The 15,995-nt window shown below is 43.7% G+C and overlaps 1 protein-coding gene and 1 long non-coding RNA gene across 7 annotated transcripts in view; one reads left to right on the top strand and one right to left on the bottom strand.

Annotated features, from left to right (window-relative positions):
• tbc1d1 (TBC1 (tre-2/USP6, BUB2, cdc16) domain family, member 1) overlaps positions 1–15,995 on the bottom strand; it is a 292,458-nt gene that overhangs the window by 62,109 nt on the left and 214,354 nt on the right. For all 5 annotated transcript variants that reach the window (XM_072567442.1, XM_072567448.1, XM_072567455.1 and 2 more), the window contains one exon: positions 14,806–14,991. In XM_072567442.1, coding sequence (XP_072423543.1) covers positions 14,806–14,991 — 186 coding nt within the window. The remainder of the gene's footprint in view (positions 1–14,805; positions 14,992–15,995) is intronic.
• The window catches only part of LOC140472258 (uncharacterized), a 36,108-nt gene that overhangs the window by 9,166 nt on the left and 10,947 nt on the right, over positions 1–15,995 (top strand). For both annotated transcript variants that reach the window (XR_011957569.1, XR_011957529.1), the window contains exon 2: positions 9,550–9,797. This is a non-coding gene — a long non-coding RNA (uncharacterized lncRNA). The remainder of the gene's footprint in view (positions 1–9,549; positions 9,798–15,995) is intronic.

The following is a 15,995-nucleotide window of genomic DNA, read 5'->3' as shown; positions in this document are numbered from 1 at the left end:
ACTCTGCGTAAAGAGCCTCTGACATCTGTCTTAAATCTATCACCCCTCAATTTGTAGTTATGCCCCTCATACAAGCTGATGTCATCAGCCTAGGAAAAAGACTTTCACTGTCTACCCTATCTAATCCTCTGGTCATCTTGTATGTCTCTATCAAATCCCCTTTTAGCCTTTGTCTTTCCAATAAGAACAGGCCCAAATCTCTCAGCCTTTCCTCATAAGACCTTCCCTCCAGACCAGGCAACATCCTGGTAAATCTCCTCTGCACCTTTTCCAAAGCTTCCACATCCTTCCTGAAATGAGGCGACCAGAACTGTACACAATGTTCCAAGTGTGGCCGCACTAGCATTATGTATAGTTGCAGCATTACATTATGGCTCTGGAACTCAATCCCTTTACTAATAAAATCTAACACACCGGAAGCCTTCTTAACAGCACAGTCAACCTGGATGGCAACTTTCAGGGATCTATGTACATGGACTCCGAGATCCCTCTGCACATCCACACTACCAAGAATCTTTCCACTAACCCAGTATTCTGCCTTCCTGTTATTCTTCCCATAGTGAATCATCTCACATTTATCTGTATTGAACTCCATTTGCCACCTCTCAGCTCAATCCTGCAGTTTATCCAAGTCCCCCTGCAACATTCTTCCACACTATCCACTACTCCATCGACTTTAGTGTCACCTCCAAACTTGCTAACCTATCCACCTATGTGTGCGTCTCAGTCATTTATAAAAATGACAAACAGCAGTGGTCCCAAAACAGATCCTTGTGACATACCACTAGTAACCGGACTCCAGGCTGAATATTTTCCATCAACCACCACTCGCTGGCTTCTTTCAGAAAGCCACTTTCTAATCCAAACTGCTAAATCACACTCAATCCCTTGCCTCTGAATTTTCTCCAACAGCCTACCATGTGGAACCTTATCAAAGGCTTGACTGAAGTCCATGTATACCTCGTCAACTGCCCTACCCTCATCCACACGCTTGGTCACCTTCTCAAAAACTCAAATGAGGTTTGAGCGACATGACTGAAGGACAGGTCAGGTCATGTGAACAAGCCTGAAAACCACACTTGCTGGGTTTAAAATATGGACAGTTAAATTACTTTGGTGGATAATTTTGCTCTACTGAAGTTATTATATTGCTAAGAGTTTTTTTCAAGTTACAGACCTGGAGTCTAATGTTGATAATTCACAGAGATTGGAATTGGTTATTCCAAAGTCTGGTTAGGAACCATTGGGGTCAATTCAGAGGGTCTTTGAAGACTTTAATCTTACTGTTTTGTGAATAGAGGTAGAAAGTCTGATTTGGTTTGGCTATGTTGTAACAAAGCAACTTAATAAAGCAAATCTTAGCAGGATGTATACAGTTAATGGTAAGGTCCAAGGGAGTGTTGCTGAACAAACAGACCGTGGAGTGCAGGTTCATAGCTCCTTGAAAGTGGAGTCGCAGGTAGATAGGATAGTGAAGAAGGCGTTTGGTATGCTTTCCTTTATTGGTCAAAGTATTGAGTACAGGAGTTGGGAGGTTATGTTGCAGCTGTACAGGACATTGGTTAGGCCCCTGTTGAAATATTGTGTGCAATTCTGGTTTCCTTCTTATTGGAAAGATGTTGTGAAACTTGAAAGGGTTCAGAAAAGATTTACAAGGATGTTGCCAGGGTTAGAGGATTTCAGCTATCGGGAGAGGCTGAACAGGCTGTGGCTGTTTTCCCTGGAGTGTCGGAGGCTGAGGGGTGACCTTATAGAGGTTTACAAAATTATGAGGGGCATGGATAGGGTAAATGGGCGAAGTCTTTTCCCTGGGGTTGGGGAGTCCAGAACTAGAGGGCATAGGTTTAGGGTGAGAGGGGAAAGATATAAAAGAGACCTAAGGGGCAACTTTTTCACACAGGAGGGTGGTACGTGTATGGAATGAGCTGCCAGAGGAAGTGGTGGAGGCTGGTACAATTGCAACATTTAAGAGGCATTTAGATGGGTATATGAATAGGAAGGGTTTGGAGGGATATGGGCCAGGTGCTGGCAGGTGGGTCTAGATTGGGTTGGGATATCTGGTTGGCATGGACGGGTTAGACCGAAGGGTCTGTTTCCATGCTGCACATCTCTATGATTGTATGACTCTAATTAATATTTAAGTAACATTTCAATCCAAACATGCAGATAACTGGTTTTAAACAGGAACAAAGAACAAGAAATCCTCTTTTGCAGTTCTGCTAAAGTCTGACCTCCTGCTTTTGACATGTAGCTAGACTTTATCAGACATAAATTTTCAAAAATGTTTCAAAATCAGGCAAATATAGTCAGTTCCTGGAAAACTACTAGCAAACTGGCACCTTAACTATTTAAACAATGCTATCATCGTCTGTCACAGCAAATCACGTACTTGGAGGACGATAAACCTGTTTCTGCTAGAGATAATGGCCTCAGAATTCCTGCAGGTTCTACCTGAAACACTTGAGGAGCCCTGTGAAGACAGAGACCCTGCCACACTGGGCCAACAGTATCCACTAAGACTCCCAAACCCTGGTCAGAAGTCAGTGTTCCTGGAGATAGACTGCCTCCAAAATGTAACTGAATGGATCTTTGCACCTCCCTGACAAAGCATGCAGATAAAATGCAGTCCAGTCAAAAGGGCTCAAGAAGAACAACCAATTGGTTGAATCCTTCTGAATGACTTCACTTATGGATCTTACAAACAAGAAGTTAATGGGATAATGACCCCTTACAGACCTTAATCCCAACTGAAATTAGATAGTTTTTGAACCTACTCAAACAGTTCCTCTTGGCCTCCAAATCAGCAAAAGCCTGACCAAAACTTAAAAACTCATCTACAGAAGAAGTACCTCATTCTTATGCTACTAAAGCTCTGATTATACACATGATATTTTATGCACCTGGGCGACTGCTCACTGAGAACATGATCGATAAATTCTGCTACACAGCTCAAATTTCAACTGCTAAGTTGTTAGCATCAGGTTTACAAAATTAACAAAAACAAAGCACTGTCATTACTGGAAATCTGAAAGAAGATCAGAAATTATTGTAAACAATCAGCTCAAGCAACATCTATGGAGAGGGAAACAGAGTTCACGTTTTGGGTTGATACTCTGTTAAAGTCTGCCAAATGTTTGAATGCAAAGGGGAGGTGACGGAACTTACATTTTGAAAAAAAATACATAGAAAGTAGGAGCAAGAGGGGTCTCTTTGGCCCTTTGAGGCTGTTCTGCTATTCAGCATGATCATGTTTTTAACAAAATACTGAGGCAGGCAAAGAAGGAGAGGAAAGAACAGAAAGACATTTCCATGAGTGAGTGTAAAGTAAAAGAGATTAAATAACAAAAAGGGGCTAGGTTCAAGATAAAATGCAACAAGCAAAAGAAAAAATTGATGGGGCTCAAGAAGTATAAGCATCAATAGTAGAAACATTATCAACAACCTGACTCTTAAAGAAATAGGGTCAAAGGTTACTATCCAAAACTGAGCACTTTACAGAAGTCCATACTGCCCTGAATCAAAACCTGAGACACAGCTTCTCACGCTTACACTGAGATTCATTGCCATAGTGTCAAAGGCCAGAGACAGAAGGATTTGCATGGGATTGAGCAGTTAGGAAAATTAACATTACAGGTGATTAGAAGATCAGCTTCATGCCTGTAGGCCAATTACAGGTCTTCTGAGAAGTGGTCACTCAGTCTGCATTTGGTTTCTTTAATCAGAGGACTACACTCTGTGAGCAATATAGGCTCAACTGTGTACATTAAATATATTCCTTCCAGTACTCAGTCAGTCTGAAAGATTGCACATTATAGCCAGGAATTTCTTTGAGCTGCTCTTGCTTTGCTCCCCTAAATTCTGAGCAGTGTCAAAACCTCTGATTACTCGGAACTTCGGCAGCACCTCTGGTAAAGTTACTGCAGAGAGTCGGAGCATCTTTAAGGATATTCTTGACAGTTGCAGAATACAGTTGAAAAATACTACAGATTCCGGAAACCTGAAATTAAGAAAAGAAAACCCTATAAGTACTCAACAATTAACTCCCTCACTGGAGAGAAGAACAGTCTTGGGCAGAACCTTTTACTAACCTTACGGCCTACAGCTCGGACTCCAGTTCAGAATGGAAGTTGCTGGAACTACAAATATTTACTAACAATCTGCTTGTCCACTGTTTCAGCAGCATCACATAACTTGTCTTAACACCTTTACCTCATTTAACTTATCAACTGGTTACTTAAGAATCTGTTGTTTACACCAGTAACATTTTTTTAAAACACCACCCAAAAAGATTGGATACTGGATGGCAAGTGTCTTGATTCCATGCATTCGCATATCATTAAAGCCCAAAGTCATCTCATTAATATACAACTTCCAACTCTTCACTGAGAAACAAAATGCTGCACCTTCCCAATATAACTCGGTGATGGAGTGCCTGGTGGATAGAAGATTAGCTGTCTGGCAGAAGGCAGAGAATGGGGATAAAAGGGTCCTTTCTCAGGATGGAAACCAGTGACTAGTGGTGTTCCACAAGGGTCAGTGTTGGAACCACAACTTTTCACATTAATAATCTGGATGATGGAACTGAGGGCATTCTGGCTAAATTTGCAGATGACACAAAAATAGGTGGTGGAGAGGCAGGTAGTATTGAGGAGGTGGGGAGGCTGCAGAAAGATTCAGACAGGTTAGGAGAATAGGCAAAGAAACAGCAGTTGAAACACAATGTGGAAAAGTGAGAGGTCATGCACTTTGGTAGGAAGGAGGGAGGCATGGACTATTTTCTAAATGGGAGAAGATACCGAAATCTGAAGTGCAAAGGGACTTGGGAGTCCAAGGCCAGGTTTCTCTTAAGAGCTGAAAATGTGTTGCTGGAAAAGCGCAGCAGGTCAGGCAGCATCCAAGGAACAGGAGAATCGACGTTCCTGAAGAAGGGCTTATGCCCGAAACGTCGATTCTCCTGCTCCTTGGATGCTGCCTGACCTGCTGCGCTTTTCCAGCAACACATTTTCAGCTCTGATCTCCAGCATCTGCAGTCCTCACTTTCTCCTCAGGTTTCTCTTAAGGTAAACTTGCAGGTTGAGTCGCTAATTAGGAAGGCAAATACAATACTCATCTCAAGAGGACTAAAATCTAAAAGCAGGGATGTACTTCTGAGCCTTTATAAGGCTTTGGTCAGAGCACGTTTAGAGTATTCTGAGCAATTTTGGGCCTCTTAAGGAATGTTGCGAGGGTTGGAGGATTTGAGCCAAAGGAAGAGGCTAAATAGGCTGGGGCTGTTTTCCCTGGAGTGTCAGAGACTGAGGGGTGACCTTTTAGGAGGCTTATAAAATTATGAGGGGCATGGATGGGAAAAATAGACAGTCTTTTCCCTGGGGTCAGGGAATCCAGAACGAGAGGGTATAGGTTTAGGGCGAGAGGGGAAAGATATAAAAGAGACCTAAGGGGCAACCTTTTCATGCAGAGGGTGGTATGTGTATGGAATGAGCTGCCAGAGGAAGTGGTGGAGGCTAGTACAATTGCAACATTGAAGAGGCATTTGGATGGGTATATGAATAGAAAGGGTTTGGAGGGATATGGGCCGGGTGCTGGCAGGTGGGACTAGATTGGGTCGGAATATCTAGTTGGCATGGACGAGTTGGACTGAAGGGTCGGTTTCTATGCTGTACATCTCTATGACTCTATCTCTCAGCGGATCCAGAGGAGTTTTATGAGAATGATCCCAGGAACGCAAGGCTTAACATATGAGGGATGTTTGAGGATTCTGGGACTATACTCAATGGAGTTTAGAAGGACGATGAAAGGGGATTTGATTGAAACTCTCAGAATAGTGAATGGCCTGGACAGAGTGAATGCTAAGAAGACGTTTCCAATGGTAGGAGAGATAAGGACGCGAGGGCACAGCCTTAGAGCTAAGGAGAAACTTCTTCAGCTAGAGAGTGGTGCATTGCCAGGTCATTGAGTGTACTTAAAATAGAGATAGACAAATTCTTGATGGCCAAAGGGATCAAAGATTACTGGGAGAAGGTGGGAAAATGGGGTTGAAAATCCAATCAGCCATGATTGAATGGCAGAGCAGACTCAATGGGCCGAATGGCCTAATTTCTGCTCCTGTGTCTTATGGTCTTATATCTGTCATCACATTATGAAGGTACTTATTTCCTGTCATTTTTAAAGAGAAGCACCGTCATTTCACACAACTACCTTAAAGTATTAAACTGAACATCAACAGTAACTCTCAACCCTCATGTTTTCTAAGTTTGCTTTTATTTTCTTCTCTTTCCTTCCACCCAAAGCTATGCTTAACATCCTAACACTTCATACAAATCAACATTCAAAGAGCATGAACACAATTTTGTTTATCATTTGTATAAATGATTTGGAGGAGGATTAGGAGGCATGACTCATACATTTGTGGCTGACACCAAAATGGGTGGTACAATGGAAAGTGAAGAAGATTATAAAAAGATTTTGATCAACTGGGTCAATGACTGAACAGTGGCAGATGGAGTTTAATTTGGGTAACAGTGAGGTATTGCATTTTTGTAAAACAAACATAGGCAGGACTTAAACAATTGATGATAGGGCACTGCAGAGTGTTGTAGTAGAGAGACACCAAGGGGTTCAGGTCCATGATTCGTTGAAACTTGTGTCATAGGAAGACAGGCTGGTTAAGGTGGCATTGAGCACACTTGTCTTCATTGCTCAGTCCTTTGAGTACAGAAGTTGGGATGGCATGTGGAGGTTAAACAGGATGTTGGTAGATCTTTTCTGGAGTACTGCGTGCAGTTCTGGTAGCCCTGCTATAGGAAGGATATTATTAAATCGGAGAGGATTCAGAAAAGATTTATGGAAATGTTGCTAGGAATGGAAGGTTTGAGTTGTAAAAGCAGTTTGAATAGGCTGGGACTTCTTTCATTGGCGCATAGGAGGTTGAGAGCTGACCTTATAGAGGTTTATGAAATCATAAGCGACATGGAGAAGGTGAATTTCAAGTGTCTTTTCCCTAGGGTGGGGGAATTCAAGACAAGGGGTCATCTTTTTAAGGTGACAAAATAAAGTTTTGCAAAGGGCACAAGAGCAATTTTTTTTTGAACGAGAGTGGTTTGTGTGTGGAATGAACTGTCAGAGGAAGTGGTGAATGCAGGTACAGTTACAACATTTGGATAAAGCCTGAATAGGAAAGATTTGGAGGGATATGGGTTAAACACAGGTAAGTGGGACTGATTTGGTTTGGGAACATGATCGCCATGAACTAGTTGTACAGAAGGGTCGGTTTCCATGCTATATGACTCTGAACCTAAAAACACTTCTTTCATCCAACAGAAGTAATCACAAAAGCTGATCCTGGCTGCCCCCAATATCCATGAGCCTGAACCTTTCTGCAGGGCCAGAAAACAGAAAACAGAAAACAGAAAACAGAAAACGCAATTTGAAATTCTGGCTGAATTTCCTGAATCTGTTCCCAATTATACTGCTTCCACAACAACCATCACCTCATGAAGGCTGACTAACTTGGCACAAACCACTAGCTGTACACATAAGGGGTTGTGGTGCGAACTGCTCATAAGATAGAGTCAGAGTCACCGACTTATACAGCATGGAAAGAGACCCTTATGTTCAACTCGTCCACGCCGAACAGACATCCTAAATAAGTCTAGCCCCATTTGCCAGCATTTAGTCCATATCCCTCCAAATCCTTCCTATTCCTACACCCATCCAGACGCTTCTTAAAATGCTGTAATTGTACCAGTCTCCAGCTCTTCATCTGGCAGCTCATTCCATACACGCACCACCCTCTACATGAAAACAATTGTCCCTTAGTTCCCGTTCTGACTCCACTATCTCACATTTCAAACACTTAATCTGAACTATCAACATCTCTCTCCCCAGCACTCCACAACCTCCCCCTTACCCACAGCTATGACATAAATGCTGCCCCTTCCACACCACTTCAGCTCTGAAGAGGAGCCATCTAGATTCAAAATGTTAGCTTTCCCCTGGGGAAAAGACCTTGGCCATTCACCCTCTTTGCCCCTCATCATTACGTAAACCTCAAAAACAAAGTCACCCCTCAGCATCCAATGCTCCAGGAAAAACAGCCCTAGCCCATTCAGCCTCTCCCTATAGCTCAAATCTCCACCCCCGACAACATCCTTCTAAATCTTTTCTGGACCCTTTCAAGTTGCACAACTTCTCTCCTACAGCAGGGAGACCAGAATTGCATGCAGTATTCCAAAAGCAGTTTGACCAACGTCCACTATAGCTGCAAGATGACTTCCCAACTCCTATACTCAACGCACTGACCAAAATAAAGGCCAGTTACCAAAACCCAGAGAGCCCTCCTTTACGTATACATGAAAAGATCACCCAGTGGTTTTCCAGCCTGCTGAAGGGCAGTGGGGAATATGATCTCTCGGTGGTTCCACAGGGAAAGCACTTTATAAGTTGTCAGGACCAAGCCCAATTCCAGCTGTGATTTCTGAAGCCTCTGAACATCACACCTTCCACCTAGCTTGCCACAAACACAATGCTGCCACCCTCAGTGTTGGGGGACAGATGTTGGGACACTGCCCAAAACAGATGGGAAGTTGGTCACAATGGTTTCGATGCATCCTGGGATTTAAAACAACTTGCGTTTTACTTCTGCAAAAGTAGGCACATTTTTAATTGACATTTCTCCTCAAGTGCAGTTAAAAATGAATTGAGTATTTTGACACTGTGAACCAATTCCTGATATTTGGGATGAATATACAGAGGAAACTCAATTATCCGAATTTTGGATTATCCGTCAAGGTCACAACGTCCTGATGCTTGGCTGAACTATGTTATCTGGCATCTGACTAAGTGAACAAAATACCCCCTGCCCGTGTCCTTCAGATAATCGAGGTTCCTCTGTTGACAATAAAGGCGAAGATTTTACTTCGACATCTGACTTACGTGAAAGTGTAAACTTGGGTTTAGGGGCCCTTCATGTGCACAAATACGACGGGCTGTTTCTTATCATATTTCAGCAAAGTGTCAAACAGCCTTTCAACAAAGTGGTGAGAGGAGCAAATGAATCACAGCAGGTCCTTAGCAGTCAGTATACACATCCCTTACAAATGAAGGCTAGACTTACTCCTCCATGCAGTGGTATGGGGAGCACTCCAGCAAGGAGGGAAACAATGACTCATCTTGACACTTTCGTAGTGGACCTGACTCTGATTAATGCGTCACCAGTTACACGGCAGATAACAGCAGAGTGCAAGAGCACTGATCCCTTTTCCTCTCATCCCCAAATCACCTACAAAAGACAGCACTACACATGGCAAAATCTTTGATAATAGTTCCAGTTCAGATGGAGGGGAAAAAAATCAGTTCCACGCTCCTATATACTAAAGGCCTTGCATTAGCCAAGAGAGTTGTGCTCCATCGGATTGTCTATCTGTATTTTGCAAGGACCAATGAAGTGATCAACATTGTGAGACTAGGATTTGCATTCCATAGCCTTGTACATTGCAGTTCACATGCACGGTGATATCATTGAAAGTTATTTCAGGCTGTGCTCTGCAGATTCAAGATTTCTACAAATACCACTTGAAGGTGTGCAAGGCCTTCCATTGTGCCTGCGGGGCCTGTGAAAGAGTGACATCATTCAGCAGTTCAAGCTGCAGGCTGAGTGGATCAGAGATGTGCTGAAAATGTGTTGCTGGAAAAGCGCAGCAGATCAGGCAGCATCCAAGAAACAGGAGAATCGACGTTTCGGGCATCAGCCCTTCTTCAGGAATGAGGAAAGTGTGTCCAGCCGGCTAAGATAAAAGGTAGGGAGGAGGGACTTGGGGGAGGGGCGTTAGGAATGCGATAGGTGGAGGGAGGTCAAGGTGAGGGTGATAGGCCGGAGTGGGGTGGGGGCGGAGAGGTCAGGAAGAAGATTGCAGGTTAGGAAGGCAGTACTGAGTTCGAGGGATTTGACTGAGACAAGGTGGGGGGAGGGGAAAATGAGGAAACTGGAGAAATCGGAGTTCATCCCTTGTGGTTGGCGGGTTCCCAGGAGGAAGATAAGGCGCTCTTCCTCCAACCGTCGTGTTGCCATGGTCTGGCGATGGAGGAGTCCAAGGACCTGCATGTCCTTGGTGGAGTGGGAGGGGGAGTTGAAGTGTTGGGCTACGGGGTGGTTGGGTTGGTTGGTCCGGGTGTCCCAGAGGTGTTCTCTGAAACGTTCCGCAAGTAGGCGGCCTGTCTCCCCAATATAGAGGAGGCCACATCAGGTGCAGCGGATGCAATAGATGATGTGTGTGGAGGTGCAGGTGAATTTGTGGCGGATATGGAAGTGTTCCTTGGGGCCTTGGGAGGTAGGTAAGGGGGGAGGTGTGGTCGCAAGTTTTGCATTTCTTGCGGTTGCAGGGGAAGGTGCCGGGAGTGGAGGTTGGGTTGGTGGGGGGTGTGGACCTGACGAGGGAGTCACGGAGTGAGTGGTCTTTTCGGAACGCTGATAGGGGAGGGGAGAGAAATATGTCCCTGGTGGTGGGGTCCGTTCGGAGGTGGCGGAAAGGACGGCGGATGATACGTTGGACATGGAGGTTGGTGGGGTGGTAGGTGAGGACCAGTGGGGTTTAGTCCTGGTGGCGGTTGGAGGGGCGGTGCTCAAGGGCGGAGGAGCGGGAAGCGGAAGAGATGCGGTGGAGGGCATCGTCGACTACGTCTGGGGGGAAATTGCGGTCCTTGAAGAAGAAGGAGGCCATCTGGGTGGTATGGTTTTGGAACTGGTCCTCCTGGGAGATGAAGGAATTGGGAATATGGGATGGCGTTTTTACAGGGGGCAGGGTGGGAGGAGGTGTAGTCTAGGTGCCATGACAGTGCAGAGAGGCTGGCACATATTACATCATTGACACAGTGCGTGCAGCCACTGTCCATGGACGGTACCCAAAGATATGGATGCTAGGTGTCCAAGACAGATGGAAGAATAGCAATGAAAAGAAAACTCAAATTGTTAGATACATGCTCTGACTTGCATATTGGACATTCTTGGTGTGATGTTTCTATCCAGCAAGTGAGAGAATGGGAATCAGCAAATTATTGAGGTGAAATTAGAAAGTAATAAGGGTGAGAGTGAGCAATAATCCTCGTTAGTAGGCCTCATACCATTCACTTGCAAGAAGCTTGTCTTAATGTCTTGAACTTAATTGGAAAATGCAACTTTTTGTTCCCGACATCAGGAAAGGCCTAGCTCGACATCTCTCACAATTTTCCTGAATTTCTCATGATAGACCATGCCTTTCAGGGCCTGGGAAGATTCCAGCGCAAGTTTTAACTTTGCATCATGTATTTTACTGGCCTGGTCATATAGCACCCTTTCTTGTTTCCACTCCTGGTGCAGAAGTTCAGATCATGCCCAAACAAGACCTATTTTGCCATCAGCTTTGTGTTTTGCTTTGATTTTATCCTAAATTTTTTATCCAGGGTCAGTAGTAGAGATCTGTTCTTGATTAAATATACTCTTCAAACTTCATGCCTTAAACAAAATTGATTTGGCTCCAACTCTCATGTATAAGGTTTAGAGAATACTCAATTATCATAACTATGAGAAATCAAGTCCAGATTTCATAAAGCCATGAGCAGATGGGAACATGCTACACCCAAATATCAAGTTTTAAAATGTAGATATTGGCTGGAGACCATCTTTGATATACTATAATCACCCTCACACTCAGTAAAAGATACAAACGACATCATGTCCCTAATCACATTTCACCAATATTCTCTACTGCACAGTCTGGAAGGCGAGGGCACAAATTACCACATTGAAAGATTGAGAGCTGTGCAAAAGAGAAAAAGACTTGTTCACACTTAAACCAATAGGCCTCAAACAACAAAAGGAAAAGTTGCATCACACTCACATTTTTCCAGTAACTAGAAATTAGTCTAGTGTTCATGGCCCAAGCCAATATTGGAGTTTAGAAGGATAGATACAAACTTAAAAGAGTTACAAATCTGCTTTAAGATGGTCTCCCTTGCTATGTAATGAGGATTAATTCTATACTCCCTATTACAGCTCTATAGCCCACCATGCCTGGAGCAAGAGTGTTCCTCCACATACCTGGATTTGTGAACTACCGGGCTCAAAACACCCCTAAAAGATTCCAAATGATCACTTGAACAAGTGAAAGAAACAGCTGCATCTTAGACTGGTAGAATACACAAAGTAAGATGAAGTCCCTCAAATGTTAACTGTAACTGTGTAAAACCCCATATTGAAGGAAATGACTTACACTCACTTGATCTGAAACACGAGGAGAGTTAGCCCGGATAGAAGCTAATGTAAGGGCATGTTCTCAGAACTATGCAAATGCTACAGTAAAGTAAAAGTGTTTTGAAGACAGTAGTCATACAGCCATAAAGTCACAGATGTACAGCATGGAATCAGACCCTTTGGTCCAACTTGTTCATGCCGACCAGATATCCCAACCCAATCTAGTCCCACCTGCCAGCACCCAGTCCATATCCATCCAAACCCTTCCTATTCATATACCCATCCAAATGCCTCTTAAATGTTGCAATTGTACCAGCCTCCACCACATCATCTGGCAGCTCATTCCATACACATACCACCCTCTGCATGAAAACGTTGCCCCTTAGGTCTCTTTTATATCTTTCCCCCCTCACCCAAAACCTACGCCCTCTAGTTCTGGACTCCCCAACCCCAGGGAAAAGATTTTGCCCATTTACCCTATCCATTCCCCTCAATTTTGTAAACCTCTGGAAGGTCACCCCTCAGCCTCCGACACTCCAGGGAAAATAGCCCCAGCCTGTTCAGCCTCTCCCTGTAGCTCAAACCTGGCAACATCCTTGTAAATCTTTTCTGAACCCTTTCAAGTTTCACAACATCTTTCCGATAGGAAGGAGACCAGAATTGCACGCAATATTCCAACAGTGGCCTAACCAATGTCCTGTACAGCCGCAACATGACCTCCCAACTCCTGTACTCAATACTCTGACCAATAAAGGAAAGCATACCAAACGCCTTCTTCACTATCCTATCTACCTGTAACTCCACTTTCAAGGAGCTATGAACCTACACTCCAAGGTCTCTTTGTTCAGCAACACTCCTAGGACCTTCCCATAAGTGTATAAATCCTGCTAGGATTTGCTTTCCCAAAATGCAGCACCTGGCATTTATCTGAATTAAATGCCATCTGCCACTTCTCAGCCCATTGGCCCATCTGGTCCAGATCCTGTTGTAATTTGAGGTAACCCTCTTCTCTGTCCACTACATCTCCATTTTGGGGTCTTCTGCAAACTTACTAACTGGACCTCTTATGCTCGCATCCAAATAATTTATGTTAATGACAAAAAGTAGAGGAACCCGCACCGATCCTTGTGGCACTCCACTGGTCACAGGCCTCCAGTCTGAAAAACAACCCTCCACCACCACCCTCTGTCTTCTACCTTTGAGCCAGTTCTATATCCAAATGGCTAGTTCTCCCTGTAATCCATGAGATCTAACCCTGCTAATCAGTGTCTCATGGGGAACCTTGTCGAACGCCTTACTGAAGTCCATATAGATCACATCCATTGCTCTGCCTTCATCAATCTTCTTCGTTACTTCTTCAAAAAACTCAATCAAGTTTGTGAGACATGATTTCCCACGCACAAAGCCATGTTGACTATCCCGAATCAGCCCTTGCCTTTCCAAATACATGTACATCCTGTCCCTCAGGATTCCCTCCAACAACTTGCCCACCACTGAGGTCAGGCTCACCGGTCTATAGTTCCCTGGCTTGTCTTTACCGCCCTTCTTAAACAGTGGCACCACATTTCCCAACCTCCAATCTTCCGGTGCCTCACCTGTGACAATCAATGATATAAATATCTCAGCAAGAAGCCCAGTAAGCAGTTCTCTAGCTTCCCACAGATTTCTCGGGTACACCTGATCAGGTCCTGGGGCTTTTTGCACCTTTAACCGTTTCAAGACATCCAGCACTTCCTCCTCTCTAATCTGGACATTTTGCAAGATGTCACCATCTATTTCCCTGCAGTCTATATCTTCCATATCCTTTTCCACAGTAAATACTGATGCAAAATATTCATTTAGTATCTCCCCCATTTTCTGTGACTTCACACAAAGGCTGCCTTGCTGATCTTTGAGGGGCCCTATTCTCTCCCTAGTTACCCTTTTGTCCTTAATATATTTGTAAAAACCCTTTGGATTCTCCTTAATTCTATTTGCCAAAGCTATCTCATGTCTCCTTTTTGCTCTCCTGATTTCCCTCTTAAGTATACTCCTACTTTCTTTATACTCAAAGGATTCACTCGATCTATCCTGTCTACGTCTGACATATGCTTCCTTCTTTTTCTTAACCAAACCCTCAATTTCTTTAGTCATCCAGCCTTCCCTTTCACCCTGACAGGAATATACTTTCTCTGGATTCTTGTTATCTCATTTCTGAAGGCTTCCCATTTTCCAGCCATCCCTTTACCTATGAACAGCTGCCTCCAATCAGCATTCGAAAGTTCTTGCCTAATACCGTCAAAATTGGCCTTTCTCCAATTTAGAACTTCAACTTTTAGATATGGTCTATCCTTTTCTATCACTATTTTAAAACGAATAGAATTATGGTCGCTGGCCCCAAAGTGCACCCCCACTGACACCTCAGTCACCTGCCCTGCCTTCTTGAGAATTATTGAAACTATTTCAGCCCACCAATAAAATAGTATACTGAACTTCACATTTCATCTTAACCTGTGACGAGTTTTCTTGGTTTCACATATGGACCCATAGCCATACATAATTTCTAAGACAACAGGGAGTATAATCAAAGTCCCACCAACCTTGTAGCTTCTGGTTTTCTTTTTCCATTCTCAGAAGCAGTATCTGTTGAAGAATGGCCTTTCTCCATAAATCGCGCAGTTCCCTTGACGTGCGTTTCCTTTCCTCTGCAACTGCCCCTAGGTAACTATCATTACAAGCTGCTGCCAAAGATGTCCTTGCGGTAGCCTCTCCAGCATCTGAATGGTCTATGGAGAGACACACTCATTAGAATCACAGTACCATCTTCTGAAAACCATACACATTGCCAGGAAAATTTAACCCATCTTCCCAATGGTTCAAAAGAAAACCAAAGAACTGCAGATGCTAGAACCAGAAACACAAAACAGAAATTGCTGGAGAAACGCAGCAGGTCTGGCAGCTTCTATGGAGAGACAGCAGGTTTCAGGTCCCATAACCCTTCTTCAGAAACATTAACTCTGCTTTCTCTGCACAGTGCTGCCAGACCTGCTGCATTTTTCCAGCAACTTCCGTTTATGTTCCCAATGGTTCAATTAGCAAACTCAGACCAGCAAGGTTTCAGGTTTGATTCTCGGTTCATCTGGTGTTAACTGACCCCAATGAGGTTGCAACAACTTATCTTCAGTTCCGATGGGACTGCACATGGAGCAAAACATTCCCAAAACAAAAATAACTTCTTTTAAGTCCAGATAAGAACCAGTACCTTGTGTGAATCTAATTACTGGATAGTGCAGAGACCTGAACCAAATTTTATGGCATTTATAACAACTATGAAATCAGCTTGTGATTTTTAAAAAATATATCAATAATTCAAAGGTAAAAGATGGAAATCAGCTGTACAGAACTTTAGCTAGGCCACATTTGGAATATTGGATATAGTTCTGATTATCACACGACCAGAAGGATCTGGAGGCTTTGTAAAGGTAACATGAATGATTTACCAGGGTGTTGCTTGGTTTGGAGGATGCTAGCTTTGAGGAGACATTGGACAAACTTAGTTTCTCTTGAGTGTGGAAGGGTGAGGGGCAAAGTTTAATTACAAAATCTGGTCATAATTACAAAATTATGACAGGCACGGATAGAATAGTAATGGACATAGGAGTAAGTTTAAAGGACACTTAAGAGGCAAATGTTTCTTCCCCCCCCCCCGCCAATCACACAGACAGTAGTAAACGCCTGAAGTGATGGTGTAGGCAATACTATAGCAATGTTTAATAGCATCTTAACAGAT

This window comes from Chiloscyllium punctatum, chromosome 1 (assembly GCF_047496795.1).
Source record: "Chiloscyllium punctatum isolate Juve2018m chromosome 1, sChiPun1.3, whole genome shotgun sequence".
Lineage (NCBI taxonomy): Eukaryota > Metazoa > Chordata > Chondrichthyes > Orectolobiformes > Hemiscylliidae > Chiloscyllium > Chiloscyllium punctatum.
This window is presented reverse-complemented; position numbering and strand designations above follow the sequence as displayed.